The following is a 19,737-nucleotide window of genomic DNA, read 5'->3' as shown; positions in this document are numbered from 1 at the left end:
ACTTGGTTGCCAGAACAGCATGAAAGTGCTGCCCTCCCTCCCTGCAGACAGGTGCTGGAGTGGCAGCTCAGGGGCTGGCTAATTGCGAGCATCCTTGGTGAAAACACCGTCCTTTTTAAAAGGGCACATCCACGTTATTATCGTTCCATTTTCCCTGGTACTTGTGACTAGCCACCACCCAGCCTCGCATGGCGTTTTCCCTTCCGTAGCCCTCCAAGCACTTGAGAAAACAAGATCAATATTGTGCCTGCCGTTTAAGAGATGGAGAAATGGAAGCGCTGAAAGGCACAGCGCGGCCAAGGCCACGAAGCGGGGCTAGAAGCGGAGCCAGGAATAGCAACCCAGGCTCTTCAGATCCAGGCGGGTGTACCCACGCCAACCATTTCCCCCAGCTGGTCCCACAAAATGCTCCTTGCAGCAGTCAACAGGCCCTGCAGGGCCAGCAGTGCCTCACCCCAGCTGCCTCCACCCCGCCTCGAGCTCGACGAAGCAACGGCTCGGCAGGCAAGAGCCAACACTCAACCCAACAGATGACAAAGGACGGCTCCGAGACTGGTTGGGGAGGGGCGAGCCTGGTCGTGAACGCCACAAATCAGCCCTTGCAGCCTCAGACGGTGCAGACAGAGGCTAGACAGGTGTCTGCTCGGATCTGCTCTGAGCAAAGCTCAGCGGCTGGGATAGTTTTCCCCTGCAGGGCCGTGCGATGCGTTAGCAGAGTTCTGGATGTGTGGGCTGGCCAGCACCACAAACGCTCGGCACAGTCAGTAAAAACATCTCCCAGACAGCTCCACCGGTGCTTTGTCCGCAGCTGTCCGCATCCAGCCGAAGGCAATGCTCTCCCCAGGAAGCTCCAGTTACCTGGAGAGGAATTTGCACGTCAAGAAAGAGGCCCAGAAAGAGTTCGGGATAACAGACTGCTGCCCCCCGTACAAGAGAAGGGTGCTCGCACATCCCTGAGAGGCTCACTGAAGAGCGTTAGCCATAATATACAGCCAAAGCAACATAAAAAATAAAATAAAGGCCAAGCCTGGGAAGAGCTGGCTACGTACCACTTCTCTCTTTCAAAACAGACTGCATAAAAACCCGGGCAGCTTAATAAAGCTCTGCTTGGAGGGTAGAAAGCAAGGTTCCACCAAGCTAGCAGTTAATTTTGTCAACAGAGGACTCACGCTTAAACAAATATCTATAAGCACGGGCCAGTTCCATCTAGCGGCACGAATAAGAAGTTTAGTCATGTTTATAGCACTAGGCTGCCAAGAACGTGAAGTAACAAGATCAAAGCCACCCCAGGGTCTTGCCCTACATAAACAACACAATAAAAAGCAAGAGAGGCAGATGGAAAGAAGCTACCCACACTACCTCGGTGATTTTCATGCCTATTTATAGGTACAGAATAAGGCCACCTGTACGTGAGCTCTGACAAAGCCATCAGCTTCTTCGCGATGCAGTCTAGGACCGAATGCAAGAACTATGTTAAATGAATGCGACCTGACAGCCGCACACAAGCTGGGTTTCCTTCCTAAAACCTCCCACCGGCACTGCAGCACACCAAACTACAGAGATTCAAGCCCCAAATCCAGTAACGGGACGACGCAGAACTCGTATCGTGACTTGGAGGTCACCTGCTGACGGCACGATACAGCACCAGGCTGGAGATGCGGCGTACCGAATCGCCCCTCTGCTTCCCAAACCACTCCACGTCCTCGGGACTCCACACACCCGAGGTATTTCACTGCGCAGGAAATCAAATGCCCTCTACTAAGGTTTTTTCCTACAGAAGCTTGAGAGGGAAAAACAGCATTAATGGAACAGCTACTGGAAAAATCGGAGACCGTCGGGGACTTACGGGTAACCCTGCTCTGAACGGAGCAGGTCTCGGGCTGCCTGTTCGCACCCATTTCCAAGCTAACCACACACGCACAAACCTACAAACCCCACAGCCGCCGGCTCCAAGCTGGCAAACGTGCTGCCAGTAGGTGAAGCAGGCCCCAGGTGCACGCAGCTTGCTTACACGTGAATTCCCAAACCCGCTCCAAATCCCCGCGACTACCACGTTACGTATTTTTAGCCTGACCTAAAAATAGCAGGCGTCGGTGCTGTGCATACGTTTAAAGTCCCGGCACACGCAGAAGTTTCCGGCTGGCAGGAATTGGAGCAGCACTCAAACGCGCTCCCTCCGTCTCCCGTTTGTGCTGTGACAAGCATCCTCAGATGGGGCCGGGATTTCAAGCCACAGTCGAGGGGAGAAACACTACAGTGTAGTTTTTCCGACTTACAGCATTTAAAATCTCGAACTCCCGCATCCCCAGGATGGGACTAAGCACAAAGTGCTCTCTTCTGGCTCTAGCTCAAGGCAACAGGAGCAGACAGAAAGCACTGCAGGGGAGGCTGGAACCGAAATCCCAACCAAACGGGGGGAAAAAAAAAAAAGAGCATCATGGAAGAGATGTCAGCAGCATCGAGTCACTGTGTGTTGTAGCCTCTCCCCCCGCACAGCACCGCCGCTGCTGCTCACCTACGTTGACAGCAGAGCCTCAGTTCCCACCTTCTGCCTGCAGGCAGCACACGTGTCTCCTGGTAGCCTACGAGCAAGGTGAATTTCTGCCTCGTTTCAAGCTGCTAAGACAAAGAGAAGCTACTTAAATAATGCATTGCTCGTGACAGCCAGCGAAATGCAAAGCTAGGACTGAACCCTTAAAAAGAAATAACAAAAACACGAAACACACCAGAAGCGAAACGAAGCAGCCCAACCTCCTGTCAAGCGTCGCAGCGAAACATTTCGAAGGGCTCACAGTTCGCTGGGGGCTGCTCCTCCTCACAGTCACGTAGGAAAGCAGGGGGAGCTCGAGTGGTTGATCACGTTAAGCAGCCTCATCCCCACCGAAAATTAGAAATCCCCCGATAAGGAACGCTGTGCACAAAAAGCCCTTTTGCTGTGCGACCTCCGCCGCATCACAGCTTGCGAAAGAATAAAGCCAGAGGTGCAGACGTGTGCCTGCGGCACGGTTTCCCTTGAATGGGAACACCGCAATGGAAGCGTTGGTGGCAGCCCAAAGGCCTTGTCCCTGTCCCCCTGCAGACAGGGATGCTCAGGCAGCGACCGGAGGACCACCGGGTCCCAGCAGCAGCTCTGGTGCTGCCCGGAGCTGCAGGAGTCTCACCAAAACTCCTCCTGGGAGCATAGGAAGGGCTTTTCCTTACAGCAAATCGTGAGACAACCAACACCAGAACCGGTGCTCTGCAGCCAGCAAAGCAGAACTGATCGCTCGCCTCCCTGCAGGCGCAAGGCAGCCCACAGGCGCGCCGCTCAGAAAACACCTCCCGGAACAGCAGGGCCTGTTTCTGCAGCCACGCCAGCCTCGTAAGCGACTTCAGAAGCAGCGCTCCAGGCCGGAATGTCATTAAGGTGGACGAGAGGGACAGGCAGCCCTCGAGCTCCTCTGCCAGTAATCACAACTTCCAGCGATCTCTTGCAAGTTCTCAACTCCTCGCCCTCTCTTACCGAGGAATAAAGGAGCGCTGTGAAACACACATCAAAGCCAGCCGTGCCCTTTTCACCAAGCATACCATTGATGCAAGCTCCTTTGATATCTGCAGAGCGCTTCGTTATCACTTCGCTGACAAAAAGCAAACCACGAGCACGCTAGCACGGGGCTGCCCAGCTTTCCTAGAGCCTGCTCGTGGCTGGAACAAGGCCAGAAGCGTGGCACTGCAGGGATCCGAACGCTGCTCCGTTTTTCGGTCACTTCTCAGTCCGTGGTGTCACCAAGACCAGGCTGTAAGACATTCGGACAAGCGAGGTTAAGGATCAGCAAGGTATGAGCTGCTTTCAGCTGTCAGTGCTCCAGAGAAGCGGTCAGCCTACAGCCAGCAAGAGGGCACGCTTTGGGATGACTTGGGCACAAATCGCTGGAGTATTCCTTTTTTTTTTTTTTATGACTTCCAGGAAACATTTTGTACAGCACAAGGCTTCTGAACAACCTCATCTATGTTTGGCATTTCATCAAGGTGCGAGCATCGTTCAACTGTAATTCCTGAAAGTGCCCGACCTCCGTTTTTGGTGCAGCGATTCGCACCAAGTACAAGAGGAAAGAAACCTGTCCACGTTTCCCACCTGTTTTAAAGCACCGTTCTGTTCTGATTTTGTGGTCTCGGGGCGGGGATGAACGGAAGGGCGCGTGAAGCCACGTGATCTGCAGTTCTGCCGCTTCCAGAGCGACTTTCACTTCTAGTTTTTTGGGTTTTTTTGCCCTGAACTCACGTGTACCCCAACCAAAGGTGGGTGAGGGCTCTTCCCTCCGAGCAGCACCGTTATTAAGCCACTGATGTCCGTCTCCGCGGTCTACCAGGTGCTCCACGTACCTGCCAGTGCCCTGCCTGATGTTAATTGCAGCTGCCTTCTCTTCCCTATCGGCCCAGAGGCCAGGCAGAACAGAACAAAAGAAGTGACCTGCGTGCCCCAGGATACACACGAGAGTGCTTCTCCGTCACTTACACTTCACAGAGCTCTCCAGGAGAAGGGAGACCGCGTTTCCTCTCCAATTCCTTAGTGGTTTTTTTTTTTTCCTTTTTTCTTTCCTTTTTTTAAGGAAGCCCAAATGTCACTTCCAAATGGTAGAGGAGAACAAAGAAAACGAAGGGCAACCTTTTAAGCAGTTATTCAACAAGGCGCGTGCACATCTTCGGGTTACCATCTCAGCCCAGATTTTTATCGGAGAGGAAACGGGGAAACAAAGGAGTTTGAGGCTGCTGGTTACAGCCGCCGAACGGGCTACAGCACTGCTGCTCCTGCAGACAGCAACAGCAGCACGCTCGGATGTTTGCAGGGGGCACTGAGAGCAGGAGACGGGCTGCCCACAGCCTGCAAACCGCTACTGAAAGCGGCGGCGAGGGATTAACTAGCCCAGAGCAAAGAGGGGTCAGAGGACGAACTAGCCCGGAGTCAGGTTTAGTTGCGGTGACAGCCAGAGGGCTTTAAAACCGTGAACCGTCAAGCGCGTCACGCTGGCATCCTAGATGCTAAGCTGCTACCCAGCAGGCCTGCTCCAGACACAACGAGCTGAGCTGGGTTTGGGAGGCTGGGATCCAGCAAAACCAAAATGCACCAGCAGCAAACACGGAAAGGATGAGGGGATCCTTCTTTGTATTGTTTCAAACCGTGAGCTGAGCCTCTCACGTGGAATTCTGCGTTCAGGGCTGGGGGAAGCCTGCGAAGCACGCCTCACCTCGTTTCACAGCGCTGCTGACGGTAAAAGCTGAGACTTGACCTGGAGGCGGCACAGAAGGGGAAGAAAAACCACTCGCTGCAGTAGCCCACCTTAGCAAAAAGGAACAAAGGTTTCTGTGTCAGCCCGCGCGGTTCTTTTAGAAGTAGTGGCTTCAAAGTTCGCCCCCAACCGTTCTTCTGTAGCGTGCAGGTGCCAAACGTCCCAGAATTAGGGACTTCCGCACAGAACGCCTTCCCAGGTCACGTTCCATTTATTGCAGCCCTTTTATTTGGGAGGCACGTCAAGCATCTGCTCTCGCCATAACTCCACAGTCACTGGTGGCGGCCAGAAGCCGCGCCGGCACGTTAAGAAGCGTCTCACTGCAATACCTGCCTTAGACAGCCCCATTCCCACTCCATCGCTTGTCACCTCCTTTTGCGCTGAGCTGCGCCAGGAGCTGGTAGAGCTTTAACAAGAGAAAGCCCTGGAAAACTTTGCAGGGCTCGGATGTGACACCGTCTCTCTTCACGCGTCTGCCGTGGCGTAACTGGGAGAACAGAAAGAAGATGCTAAAATAAGCTGCAAGCAGGGGGGGGGAGGATCTTAAACGGCAGCCTGAGAGCTGAGACACGGCACGAGCCCAGAGCCAAGGGGCGTCAGACGAGGCGTGCTCCTCGCCCAGGATCAGGCCCCGCTTCGGAAGATGCTGAGCACCTTCGGCTGCCCCGCGCGAAGGCTTTGCTTTGTGAGAACTGACGACAGCAAAACCAGCCCATGGCCAGGCCTAGAGCTGCTCCACAGCCAGCGTTCTTCTTTTCCGAGGCTACTACAGCTCACCAGGACAGACTGAATTACCAACTGACCAGCTAAGAAGCCAGGAAAGAAGCACTGCGCAGTAGTTCTCCGGCTCCACGCTCACGCAGATCCAGGAGGCCACAAAGGACCTAATCCCAGCCCGAAGGAAACGAATACCTTGCACGTGCAAGATTAAGAGAACCACGACAGCTAAGAGATTGCCCAGACCGAAGTCAGAGCGTTCGCTAAGGACACGACTGCTTCCAGGCCGCAGATCCGCGTGCCTATCCCTTAGTCATCGCGGTCGAAGCGTCCAACGCTGCTGAAGCCTTCACGGAGCAGAAGGAATTCTTTTCCTGGGTGTTGCAACAGTACAGCATCGAGCAGATTATCGAAGCAGCTGGGACGGAGGGTCAGGAAAAGCGACCACAAACTGCTGAACAAACCAGACGACGCGAAGGCTCTGGAGGTGTGCCCCAGGCACTGCGAGCTGGCCCGTGCCGGTCGAGGCCGATCCCGGGGCACCTCCCAGTTTATACACAATGAAGCCTGCTCCGCGGCAACGGGATTCTGGTTTAACACTACAGAGAGGGGACGCGAGCTGTTTTTGCTAGCCAAGTTGCTGCTAAAAGGATCCTGCCAGCCCTGTTCATCTGCGGCTGGAAATCCCAGCAGCAGGGGAGGCGCGAAACGCCCCGCGGTGCTGGTTTCCTGCAGAAAGAGCTGCTTTTCCTGCCTCCCCGTTACGCCGCTGCTGTCAGCTTCCTCAAATCGGTTTAGAGCGCGGCACAGCAGCAGGGAGAGAAGGGAAGCCTCCCGGGCAGCACCACCGCTGCCATTTCCTCCTCCCCCCATCTCCCTGTAACACGTTGAGCCCCCAACATTTCCTACCTGCCCCTGGTAGGTGGGCAGGAGGCTCCTTCGACCGGTGGCCTGCGGGTACCTCCAGGCAAAACCGACCCGCGGCAAGCAGCAGGGAGAGGGTGCCGTGCGTTTCTGTATTTGGTGGAGGGGGCATCACGTCTTGGGGGTATTTGGAAGCAGCAGCGTAAACGTGTTCCTAACGCTGGCTTCGCAAAGGCTGCACGACGCCAGCCGCTGCCTTCAGCCGAGGAGCAGCAGGAGCAGCGCCCACAGCCCGGCAGGAGCGCGTCAGCACCAACGCAGCCGCGCGGGACCCGTGCACGAGGCGTGCTTCACACAAACGACGCTACCTGAGGCCGTCGTGCACCCGGGTATTCCGCACGGCTCCGAGCTAGCACGAATCCTGACGGCCTTACCGCGCAGCGTTACCACGCGACGCCTCCGCAGGTCCCGTCCCGGTGTTTGCCCACGTAACGCAAGCAGAGCTCGGCCTCCTCGCAGTGCTCGCCTCCGACGTCGCGCCCGTCCTGGGGAGCCAGCTGAAAACGTTTCAGGTCACCCTGACACCTACGGACGCTCCCAGGCTTATTTCGACTCACCGGCTTTGCCCCTGAAAACGACAGCCTCTAAAAGCCACCCCGCGGAAGCGACAAGAGCCCCGCGAAGCCGGCAGGAAGCCACGGTTCGTTTCCCTCTCCCCTGCCCAAGCGGCGTCGTCAGAGGGCTCCGGGAGCGAACGAGCAGACCGAGGCGGGCTCTGCCACCGCCCAGGAGCCACCCTCCCGACTCTCCCAGGCAGCCCGAGCTCTGCTCTCGGGGAGCACGGAGCCAGCGTGCCGGCTGTCAGCCGAGCACCTCGGTCAGAAACACCCAGAGACGGCGGCGTGACTCGGGGCAGCGTTTCCGTCCTCCCCTTGTTGAGATCTTTCCACAAGTCCCGAAACTTTTTCCCACTGAATCAGGCACTGCCAGCTCCCCCCGCGAGCGCAGGGACGGAACCGCAGCAGCGCTGCTGATCAGGAGCAAGGTGCCGGCCAGCAGCAGCGTTTCGCAGCCCCCAGGAATTAAGGTTCCTCGAGGACCGTTACGAATTTACGCCCACCACAAGCTCTTCAGCGCTGACCCACAGCAAACGCATGGCTCTTGAGACACTTCCAAAATAAACTCCAGGTCCTATAAAAGCGCCGCGAAGGCAGCCGAGAACACGATTAGCTCGGCTCAGCGAAACGTTCCTCGTTAGCTCCCATCTCAGGGCTTCGGCAAAGACCTTGTTCAAGCCACCAGGACACCGGGGAGGGCCTTTTTCTCTCCCTTCTCCCGCTCTCCTCACCCACCCCCCCCCGGATGTCCCAGAGCCAAGGACCCCATCCCAGTAACCCCCTTAAAACAAACCCACCTGACCTCTCATCAGGCAGACGCTGACACCGGCACGGGACTGGCTCTGTTTCAAACCCAGGAACCGGCCTGTGAGCACACCGATAAACTCGGCTCCTGGCTGCTCCTGGAAGATAGCCGGAGTCCCAAATAAGCCGTGTGTTTCCCCCACCGGGGAGAGATCCTACTAGGAGCAGCCGAAATGACACGTAGCAGCCCGCAGAGCCCATCAGGGCAGGTGGGACGCGGAGCTGTCGCTTTAGGGCACGCAGGCTCCTGAGACCGTTGGAGCCTCTCCTCTAAGCGGTTCACAACGGGGGCCCCCGTCTGAATCCATTTAAACGCAGGCTTTAAATATCTCCAGACCAAATCCACGCGCAGAACCCGAGCTGCTGCCTAGGAGAACGAGCGGCGCAGCTCTGACTGTCCCGAAAAGAATTCGGCCCCCGGCAAGCAGCGGCACCCGTCGCTGCGCCCAGCTGCCTGCGCCATTACGCGGCAAACCACGCACAATGCCTCGGAAAAAACAACAACAGAAGCCACCCATCCCAAATTAATGAATGGGATCTTCTTCCAGCAGGTACTAGGAACATCCAGAGGGCTCCGCTTCTCTCTCTCGCTCCGGTTTGAGCTGCTCAGGCTCAGTAAGCGGCTCCTGGCCCCCGGGACACGCTTCCTGCCTCCCTGCAGCTGCGCGCTCCACCTAGTTCCGCCACGGGACTTTTTAGCAATTTGCGTCCAATTTCAAAGCGCTGCGAGGGATCCTAGCTCGGGGGAGGCAGAGTTAGTTACAGGCTGGTGGCAGGAACGCCCACGGCATTCTCCGGCAGACAAAGCACCGGCCTACCGAGGAATTTGGAGTTCTGGGGGCAGCTTCTGAAACGCAAGCCCGGGCCCGGCTGCCAGCGCCCTGCTGGAAGCCAGAATTCACCTTGTCATCAGCAAAGCCTGCCCCAGCCGCTGCTCTGGGGACGGTTATTTGCATTTTGCCTCCTGCAGGTGCCCGAGAAGGATGCCTGCAGCCAGCCCGACAGGAAAGTGTCCTAGGAAGGAAGGAGGGAGGGAGGCGGAGGGCGGCCCGTTACCGAAACGCCGCGCTACGGGGCCGGGCGCCGCTGCAGATCTTCCTCAGGAAGCGGGGCTGAATCCCTTCCCAAGCCTCGGTATTCCAGGCACAAGCTCCTGTCAGGGTGATTGTTTATTAACGTCCAGTCACACTGCGCAGGCACCCAGCACATGAAATCTATTAAGATGTTTACAACAGCAAGAGGCAGCGGAATTTGCAAAGCACCAGCCCTAGAAACGAGAAACTCGGATCAGAGCTGCGAATCCTGCAGTTCCGTACCTAAAAAGCCGTCCCCACAAATCTGCTCGCCCCACAGAAAGCAGCCCCCCCCCCCCCCTACAGCTTGCACCGTGCATTCCTACAGCGCGGCACCCACGCAGCCAGGCGCCGAAAAACGCTCAAGACTCGTGTCTGCAGAGCGCTGGCTCTCAGACATCCCCCTCTCCCTCCGAACAGGTACCTGGGGGGTCAGAAAAAGGCTCCCGCTCCCCTCCGGAGGCAGCACAAGGTCACTCGGTGATGGGGCACGCAAAGCCTGGCCCAGCCACCTGCCCGCCTCCTGCCCCGCTACGGCTGGAAGCCTCCCCCAGCGGCTCCAGGGAAGAGTTCTGCTGCCTCCGTGGGTGCTAAGAAACAGGAACCGAGCGCCATGAGGCACAACAGAGGAGCGCCGCCTGCTCTTTTCGGCTATCCAGGCAACTAGCTGCTGCTTTTAGGACCACTGGCCGAAATAAAGCAAGAAAACCCGCCGTGCTGCGTGGCGGTCAGCGAGCTTCAAAAGGCACGGGAAGAGATGCTGTGAAAAGCAGACAGCTGAGCTACAGCCACCGAGCGTCGTGCCTCAGTAACGGACCCAGCGGTACACAGCGGCTTTTTTACTGTAAGGCACCAGGAGTCTCAGGCCAGCGGCTGAACCGCAATCCTTCAGGTAAGGACCGAACCTCGCCTGACAAGCGGCAAGGACGCGAAGAGCCACGTGGACGCTGGAACCCCTCCCTGGGAGCTCCGCTTCTGGTACAAGCGCCCTGCAACGCGATCCCACAGGAAGTCATTAGAAGACATTTGGAGACGACGCTCGCGGTCACGAAGCGCACCCAAGCGGGCGGCACGGCGCTCAGGGCAGGCTCCTGAGGGCAGCCAGCCCTCGGCCGACCAACGCCAGCACCGGGCTTCCTCGGCGCCCAGCCCCGCGCCAGCAGCCGCCGGGACGGCGGCGATTTTTTCAGGCTGCCCCGCTCCTCACCTGCTGCCAACCAACACAGGGCGCGCTGCCTCGACGAACTCTCGCCCTCTTTCCTTCCTACGAAAGGCCGGGAGCTCACCCAACCCCTCCGGTCCCGAACCGCTTCGCCCCTGCAACGCCGCGTGTAAAAACCCCGACCCCCCTCCCGGTCGGGGGACGGAGCAGGAGCGACGCCGAAGGCGGAAACCCGCACCGGGCCTCCCCATGGCAAAAGCACCGCGTTATTTCCGCGCTCCTACCGTTTGCTCTCTCCCAGCAAGCCGAAGCAGTGCTGGAACCAAAACGGGGGGGGGGGGGGGGGGGGGGACACACACAACGCAGAAGGCCTCCCTCACGCAGGCAGGGCCCTCTCCTACGCGGGCAGAGCCCCCAGCAGGGAGGACGGCCGCGCTTCGGGCCTCCTCCCCGCAGCAGCTCCCGCAGCCCCCCCCCCGCCACATCCGAAGGGCGCCACAGGGCCCCCCCCCCGGCACGCCCGGAGGCCCGAGCAGAGCGCCCTCCGCACCGGGCGGGGAACGAGGGGGGGGGGGGGGGGGGGAACACCTCAGAGCCCCCCAGCCCCGCTCCTCGGGCCGGGGAGAAGGGAGCGGGGTGAGGGGGAAGGGCAGGGGCTGAGGGGAGACCGGGCCCGGAGGCTGAGGGGGGCCCGGGGCTATGAGGGGGGGGGGGGGGGGGGGGCCAGGCTCCGGTGAGGCGGGCGGGGAGCCCCGGGGTGAACCGGGCCCGGGCCCTTCCCGTTCCCCAGGGGGCTGCCGCCGCTCCTCCGCCCCCCAACCCCGGCCCGGTCCCGGTCCCGGCCCGGTCCCGGCGCTCACCGCCCCCCCGCCGGCCCCGCTCCATTGAGGCGCCGCCGCCGCCGCTGCCCGGCTCCTTCCGGCCCACGTGACCGCCCCGCCCCGCACCATAGAGAGCAGCGGGGGGGGGGGGGGGCGGGCAGAGCGGCCGGCCCGGAGGCCTGAACCTACCATAGAGTGCGGGGGGGAAGGGGGGGATGTCCTCCGGGGGGAGCCCCGCCTCCTGCCGGGGGGCGGGGCCTGAGGGGGGCGGGGCTACGGGGGGCGGGGCTAGAGGGGGCGGGGCTAGAGGGGGCGGGGCTAGAGCGCGAACGAGGTGTGGGGTGTGGAGGGAGCTGAGGGGCCTGTGGGGGTCCCATAGCCCCTACTGGGGGGTCTTGTGTCCCCTATAGGGGTTCCATAGCCCCTATAGGGGGGTCTCGTGTCCCCAATAAGGGTCCCATAGCCCCTATTGAGGGGTCTCATGTCCCCTATAGGGGTCCCATAGCCCCTATTGAGGGGTCTCATGTCCCCTATAGGGGTCCCATAGCCCCTATTGAGGGGTCTCGTGTCCCCAATAAGGGTCCCATAGCCCCTATTGAGGGGTCTCGTGTCCCCTATAGGGGTTCCATAGCCCCTATAGGGGGGTCTCGTGTCCCCAATAAGGGTCCCATAGCCCCTATTGAGGGGTCTCGTGTCCCCTATAGGGGTTCCATAGCCCCTATAGGGGGGTCTCGTGTCCCCAGTAAGGGTCCCATAGCCCCTATTGAGGGGTCTCATGTCCCCTATAGGGGTCCCATAGCCCCTATTGAGGGGTCTCGTGTCCCCAATAAGGGTCCCATAGCCCCTATTGAGGGGTCTCGTGTCCCCTATAGGGGTTCCATAGCCCCTATAGGGGGGTCTCGTGTCCCCAATAAGGGTCCCATAGCCCCTCTGGGGGGTCCCATGTCCACTATAGAGGTCCCATAGCCCTTACTGGGGGCCTTGTGTCCCCTATTAAGGGGTCTCATGCCCCCTGTGGGGGTCCTGTATCTCATTTTAGGGGGTCTCGTCTCCCCTATGGGGTCTCGTGTTCCCGATTAAGTGGTCTCATGCCCACCATGGGGGTCCCATATCTCATATTAAGGGGTCTTGTGTCCCCTGCGGGGTCTCACGTTCCCTGTGAGGGTTCCATGAGCCCTATGGGGTGTCCTGCCAAGGGGGCACGTCCCCTATGGCGGTCTCTTGTCCCCTATGGGGGTCTTTGTATCAGCTGGGGGGTCTCATATCGCCTACTGGGGGGTCTTGTGCCCTTATTAAGGGGTCTCATGCCCCCCGTGGGGGTCCCATATCCCCTATCACTAGGGGGCCTTACCTCCCCTATGGGCTCTCAAATGTTCAACGCACTGAGCTCACCCGCACCAGGGTCACCTCTGCAGGAACAACGCGAGTCCCACCTGACTTTCTCCTCCCCATCGGGTCCGGGTTTGTTTCGCAGATCCTGTTCTAGAACCCGGCCAAACACCAAGAGCAGCCCCGGGGGCTCCCAGGGACACTGTTCTCCGTCCCCCTCTCCGTGCAGGGCCCGCTGTGGTTCAGGAACCTCCGTTTCCTACGCCAACTGCTTCTGGATGTGGGACTGCGATCCGCCAGCTCGGCAGGGCTCTCAGCGGCCGTCTGCAGTCACACCTCCCCTCCCTTAAACACTCCTCTTCTGCGCCGGTTGCAGGGCGAGGAAAATAAAAGAGCAATTCTCAACCTGTTTGTGCCTACCCTCCTTCCCTGCCACGGTACAGCCAGCCCTAAGCTCTTATTATAAGCTTTTATTTTGTGTCAGGTAAAGCCCAGCAGGATCCCGGTCCTAAGCGACAGGCTCTTGTTCTCTAGAGGGACACAAGCGATTAAACAAGGCTCCGGCCAAGGCTGGGAGACGATCTGCAGGGCACTGCTCGCATTATTCAGCCAGCAACTAATCGTGCGATCGCAGAAGGGGTTACAAACCTTGGTTTGGTGGTGTTTCACCAAAAAAAAACCAGAAAAAAGCAGCGCGCCCAGGATGCAGGAGGACCGTAATTAATCCGAACAGAAATCACCACTGCTACGCCAGCACTCCTCACAGGACGGTTTGTACGTCCTGCAGAAAGAGGCAGAGACCGGAGAATTTAACCTGAGGAATTTAATTGACCTGCCAAGCTCCCATAAACGAGACAGTGAATTACTTAAGCTCTGCGATTTAAGAGAAGTAGTAATTTGTTTTGTTTTCAAAAAGTTCTCGCGGTGCAAGAGCCCTACAACATACCCAATCTGACGCAGGCTACAGGAATCCTCTTTATCTCAGCTATGTCTGCAAAAGAAAGGCGTAACAGAAATCAGGAATGCTTCCCCAAAACGTCTTTATTAAAGAAAACAGAAAGCAGGACAAGCGTGGGACCGAGCACCGAAGGACTGACAGCGCTTCCTGCTCCGCGCCGTCAATCGCAAGTTGTCCGATCCCTCCTGCTGAAACAAGGGGCAGGCGAAACCCTGGTACGTCAGTGCATTTGGCCACCCTGTGATGTTACTCAAACAATAAAAGATTATTATCGAAAAATTATTATTTAAAAAAAATAAATAAATCTACACGGATTAAAGGAAGCCTAGCCGTAGGTTTTACGAGGCGAAGGCTGCGCGGCAGCACAAGCCTGGCACCGAGTGCTGAACCATCAGCGCTGACTGCCAGCCGTCTGCGGGCAGGCTCCTACCACCCTTTCTCCCCTTGCAAAACACTCCAAAAGCAAATTTATCAGCATTAATCAATCTTTCTCCGGCTTTTATTAAGGGGAAATTATCGTTCTTCTTTCTCCTGAAAACTGAGATTTTTGGAAAAGTAACAGGGCAGATAAGAACAGAAACGGACTGAGGCTGGTAAGCAAAGAAGGACTGAAAGGAGGCGTTCTCTCCTCTGCGTAAATCTGGGAAACGAGTTTGGGTTTCCAGAGCTCGTCCACTGCGCTCCCACAGCTTCCCGCACCGCTGAGACACCTCTGCTCAGAACGCGGTGAGCCAATGCTGGGAGAAATCGCTGACGCTCAATACTCGTGAGCCCAGTCACCGCAAACAGCGGTAGAGCTGCATTACCCTGACCTCTGGGTCTTTAAACCTAAATGGGATTATTTTTTAACCTTACTAAATATTTCATAATGCTACAGATTTTTTTAATGTCAGCAATACTTTGTTGTCGTTGTTGCCGCCTCCTGTAACACTGTGCCTTTATCCTCCACCCCCACCTCCAGCTAAGCTAAGCACAGCGCTATCCCCCTCTCCTTTGGAGCCTACCAATTTTCCTACAGCTGCCATAAATACGTTAACAAAGCGGTGGATACCGAGAGTTTAAAGTTGTGAGTTTATTGCATATGTAACAAAAATGAACATGACCTCCTGGGTCCAGCCTACTATACAATCACTGTTTATTCCAGCTGGTTCCATAACCACATTAAATAGAACTAGTATTTCTTTAAATACTTTGATTTAGACATAAAATGAAACATTAGTGTACAACTTTCACAAAATAAATCTGCAATAAAAACAGTGGGAAGAATAACAAGGATAGCAGCAATACTTAAACATGACATTACAAAATAATAAATTAAAAAAAATACATTATAAAGTGGTTGAGGAACAAAAATTAACAAATTAAAAACAGATCCATACTGTGTTTCTGGGAACTTGCTGTGCCATGCGGCCCTGAACCTGGGCACTGAGGGCCTGGTGGCCAGATCACTAATTTACAAAAATCTATTGGATTTCACAACCACCTCAACTTGAACTAAGTACATACTGCTGAGCGAACTTCGATTTCACCACTTGGAGCTTCGAGCAGCCTTTTCGAAGCAGGGTCTTGTCTAACATAATGCCCAAGTTAACGCTAGCATTCAGAAAGCAGTCTCATTTCTTCCCGATTTAAAACACGAGCAAAGTGGTGGTTTCCTGCATCCCTGAGCGTGTAGAATAGGCTGATGAGCAGTATCAGGGCAAGCACTGAAGGTCTGTGCCAATGGACCAGCTTTTCGGTTTGCCTTTAGGACAGGAACAAAAGACACGTTGTACCTTGTGTTTCCTTCACGTCTGATCCAAGACATACGTGTGTACGAGGTGGAACGCGCAATGACAGAATGAACACCAGACTCCATGTTATTCTTTGGGCAAGTTTGAGAAGTAACAACCAGTTCAAGCGCTGGCAGACCAAGTGGGAATGAACACACAAATTCGGACAGCTGAGGTTACCCAAACAGCCCCCAAGACCTCAAAGTGTCAATGGCTTGAGCCATGCAAACTCTTGTTTGCATTTCATCCTTCCCTGGCCTTGAAAGCAGCCACTGGAAGAAGAAATCATCATTTAAAACTCACACTGCCTCGCTTCTTTATTTTCTCCATCCATCCATTCAGCTTTAAGGCCTGCCTCAATTGCATGTACAGAACAATACAAAAAAAAAAAAAAGGTCTTCATCGTCACTAAGTGGCACAAAATTGCAAAGACAACACACGATGGGAGGGGTGGTGAAGCTGTTTAAAAGAGAACTGAAATAATTAAGAAGACAGTGCCCTATTCTCATTATCGTCAGCAAGGAGGAGGTACCTTGACAAGGGCTTTTAAATACAGCAAAAGACATACAGACTTCTCAAAACAACAATCCTTGCCTATTCTTACCTTGTGCATTCAATAAAACACTGACCTAGCAAAGACATCAGGAACTATCATATGCCAACTGGGCCATTGGCATAAAGCTACTTGACCTATCGATCTCCAAATCAAGGGCCTTCACCTTCACCTCGCTTGGCTTTTACTGAGCCAGTTGTGCTGCATGTAGAGCCTGCGTGACAGGATTTTTGTTAGCGGTGGGCTTTAGTAGTTGGTTTTTAAACTCTTTTAGTGAAAAATCCACATGAGACTGCATGCAAAGCTTTGGGGCGATAATCTATTTCGTGTTTTTCCTATCTGACTGGTTTATTGCACATTCAAACATACTGAAAGGATTAAATACACCCTATGAACAGGTACGGCTTCACAGTCATTTTGAAAAGCCAGGGCTGTGGGGATTCTGCTACTCAGCCCAAGACTGTACAGATGCTCACCTGCAGACAGTTGCGTTTCCTCTCTTTACTGCAAGACACTCACGTAGTTTCATTTATTCCCCAGCAATCAGTACTGCAGAAACTGGTCCCCAAGCGCAACAAGATGCCTGCAGAACAGCTCTAAATACACCGCTCCCGTACAATCTTGCGAGATGAGCACCTTTAGCCACCCTGTGCAAGTCTCACAATATGGTACAATTTTACACCTCCAATGCAATCCTCACTCCCAACATCAAATCACAAGAATTATGGTCAATGGAAACAAACAAAACGGAGAAAAGATGCCAGGATTTTGACAAGTGTCTACCTTCTGTCCTATCACAGTTTAAAGCTATTATCAAATTCAATTTAAAAAAGACAAAATAGAAGTATTCCAGTAGACATCTTCTAAGAACAATCTCTTACCCACAGCTGAATTTCAATACGCTATTCCATAAACAAAACATCTGTTAAATGTTTCAGTAATGAATCTCTCTAAAAATCAGGCTTGCCAAAGAAAAAAAGAATCCTATACAAGCAAGTCTGCTTTACTTAAGTTTAGACATGTTTGATAGATAACCGGGTCTTTCTGAAGCTGTGTTATTTGTTAGAATACTGTCTCATCTCGGTGTGCAAACTGGAAAAAATGTTAGTGATTCAGGTATTTGATTTGCTTTTGTTTCCCCTGGGAAGTCATTTTAGCAATGTTAGAGAACCAACCTTTTAATATTAGTTTCGGATATTTGAAAAAATTGCCTTATATGGCTCTCTGGAGAAATTTTATCCCTACAGAACTGAAGTCATAAATCCTTCCAGTAGCTTTCCATAACACCTAAAATGTATTCACTATATAGTTACCCTTGTACCTCGGCCTCCAAACAGACCTTTCAGAAGGCCAAAAACTTCAGAACAGGAGCTTGCTCTGTTGACTTAGCCTTTAGCTATTTTCATTTTGAGTCTTAGAAGTTGAAGTCACACCAACATCTCGGGTAAAACAGTGGCACAGAAATCACAGCTTTGAAGTTGAATAGATCTTGTCCTCTGTCTCGTCCTTACAAAGCTTCTCTGCAAGGTACTTACGTCTGAACAAACTATGGAAAGTAATTCTGCAGGAGGAAATAATTGTTTTCATGTGCAAAACAATTAGGTTTCATCCAGGACAACCAAAAAGAAATCATACAATACCATTTAAGCAATGTCCCCAGTTCCTTCACTTTTCTCAAGGTGAGCCACAGCTTCCACTGGGAGCTTCCTGCTAAGGCAGAACTTGAATTTCTTTACCTTTCAGTTAAGTGTTCATATGGAGGCATCTTCTGCTAGAAGTTCACTTTTTAAACAGGTTTTTAAAATGTGCAATGCAAATTCTAGTGCCAGTCAGACACGCTGCACCCACTGGACTCTACAGGGCTCAAGCTTGATTTAAGACAAACTAACCAGGTACGCCTACCAGTTGCAAGTCCTCAGCAAATCAAGCTCATTCTTAATTACACTTTGATTCTCCTATTTAAAAAACAAAACAAACAAAAAAAAGGTCACTGACCCTATCACAATATGTGTTACAAATCTAGCAGAATATCCTGTGTATCCAAAGCCAAATGCTGAACTTGGCTGCATTTCGTCTCATGGGGGATGGAAGAAGAGGGAAGGGCTTCTTGTAACAAAGGGGAAAAAGAGTTGGAAACCACCAACAAAAGCCCCTACCCCCACCCTCATCCACCAACAGTGGAAGGGAAACAACCCATCTCCAAGTTGTCTAGAGTTCTGATGCTTCAGACAGCTTAGCAGGAAGTTCGCAGCAAGCTTCTTCTAGCTTTTGATTTGGTGGTCCATGAGCTAGCATCTGTTTCCTTTGGTTGCTTTGTCACTCCACAGCAAACCCGCATGTCTCTTCCACAGCTGTCAACAGCTTCTCGTAAAGCTTCTCGTATGACTCATAAGGCGGAATGTCAATCCGGTTAAAGCTAGAGGTAAAATAACACGTTGCAGCACACGAATCTAACACATTTATTGAAAACAAGACAAATAAACAAACAACAAAACGCAGTCAAATCCTAGATCAGCTACATATATGCAGAATTTGTAAAATTAATGTCAAAGAAAGCCTCGGCCCCTTCAATGGCTGAAGGAGACAAGATCAAAGAAACTATTTCTGCAGCAGGAATGCGTGACTTACCAGGGCTGCATTTGGGAGGAGGAGACAGGTGGCAGATGCAGGAGACTTGCAAATAAAGCAAGACATGAGGCAGGCCTACTCCCTGCTCTGCCTGCATATAATCTGTGCCTCTGCTGAAATGATTTCCTGTCCCTGACAGAGTGAGATTTCTGTACAAGAGCTTAGTTCTGTGCCTATACTGTACCAATAGCGCATACATCCTACATTTTACATCTGAAAACTATTCTTTGTAATCCTAAACATGTGGAACCACGCATCTCACTATTGAGGCTAATCAACCTTGGGATAAACAAAACCCACAGATATTACAGAAAACATAAATCAAGCTAGAACAGAAGTCAATTACTTTGCTGGCTGCGGAGTGCAGAGATTTCCAAGCTAGCAGAACACACTTGGATTCATCTAGACACATCACATGGGTTGATCTACATCCAGGACCAAGAGAGATGACTACTTTAAACGAAGACAACGAGAAAGCAAGTACTGACAAACAAAGTGTTTTCATCTTACCAAGTGTGGGCTTTTGGAAGGTTGTCTGTGTTTGCATCTATTAAATGGATGGTAAACAGTCTGGGGCCTGCAGCGCCTGTAGAACCTTACAGACAGACATTCTAGTTAATGCACTTCAAAAAAACATCATTCGTGTACACGCATTTTGCTACTTACAAAAAGGAAAGTGAGAAAATTACAGTTCCAGATGCAAATACAAGTATGTTATATGACTAAATCCACAGGTCAGATTTGCAGCTAGTGAAGAGATAAGATAAGAGGTGAGGTTCTTAATGACAATAAACTTGCAGCCTACTATTTTGGAAGGCAGCTAAATTTCACACCAACAACGTTGCACCTTCAGAAATGAAGAGACTCAAGTGCAAGCAGACTTGCCGTGCAAAACAGAACTATGCATTTTAATTCTGAACATCAGCTTACTGCCAGCAAACAGTTGGAACATCATCAGGAGAATCACAACAGCCTGAAACACTGCCACCTTTTCTGATGACAAATATTCCAATTTTCAGGAACTTTTACTTTAAAGTCTAATGGTTTGCTGCCAAAGAGCGAAGGAAACACACGTTTCACTTAAAAGAGTTGTTCAGTCAGCTCTATAACCATGTGCATGCTTGCATGCAATGATACTAACAACATCAGTCCAGAAAGTTCTAAGAGACTGA

General features: G+C 53.5%; 2 protein-coding genes across 19 annotated transcripts in view; both read right to left on the bottom strand.

Annotated features, from left to right (window-relative positions):
* The window catches only part of RNF216 (ring finger protein 216), a 76,944-nt gene extending 65,480 nt beyond the window's left edge, over positions 1-11,464 (bottom strand). For 2 of the 11 annotated variants that reach the window (XM_035563489.2, XM_050713820.1), the window contains exon 1: positions 11,365-11,424. The gene's annotated coding sequence lies outside the window, so the exon portion shown is untranslated. Of the gene's footprint in view, positions 1-2,515; positions 2,617-2,726; positions 3,777-5,225; positions 6,842-6,893; positions 7,885-8,262; positions 9,537-9,766; positions 10,233-11,364 lie in introns of those variants that run through there. The other 9 variants (XM_035563494.2, XM_035563490.1, XM_035563498.1 and 6 more) reach the window with 9 other exon arrangements.
* A 2,993-nt stretch (positions 11,465-14,457) lies between these two features.
* SMURF1 (SMAD specific E3 ubiquitin protein ligase 1) overlaps positions 14,458-19,737 on the bottom strand; it is a 47,323-nt gene continuing 42,043 nt past the window's right edge. For 2 of the 8 annotated variants that reach the window (XR_007708887.1, XR_007708885.1), the window contains exons 17-19: positions 19,076-19,160; positions 15,688-18,353; positions 14,462-15,356 (exon numbers count right to left, since the gene is read on the bottom strand). Coding sequence is in view for 4 of the 8 variants with exons in the window: in XM_035563504.2 (XP_035419397.1) it covers positions 18,254-18,353; positions 19,076-19,160 (185 nt within the window). In the remaining 4 variants the exon portion in view is untranslated. Of the gene's footprint in view, positions 18,354-19,075; positions 19,161-19,737 lie in introns of all 8 variants that reach the window. The other 6 variants (XR_007708886.1, XR_007708888.1, XM_035563504.2 and 3 more) reach the window with 6 other exon arrangements.

Source organism: Cygnus atratus, chromosome 15 (genome assembly GCF_013377495.2).
Source record: "Cygnus atratus isolate AKBS03 ecotype Queensland, Australia chromosome 15, CAtr_DNAZoo_HiC_assembly, whole genome shotgun sequence".
Classification (NCBI taxonomy): Eukaryota; Metazoa; Chordata; class Aves; order Anseriformes; family Anatidae; genus Cygnus; species Cygnus atratus.
The sequence above is the reverse complement of the archived record's forward strand: the minus strand, read 5'-3'. Positions and strand labels throughout refer to the sequence as shown.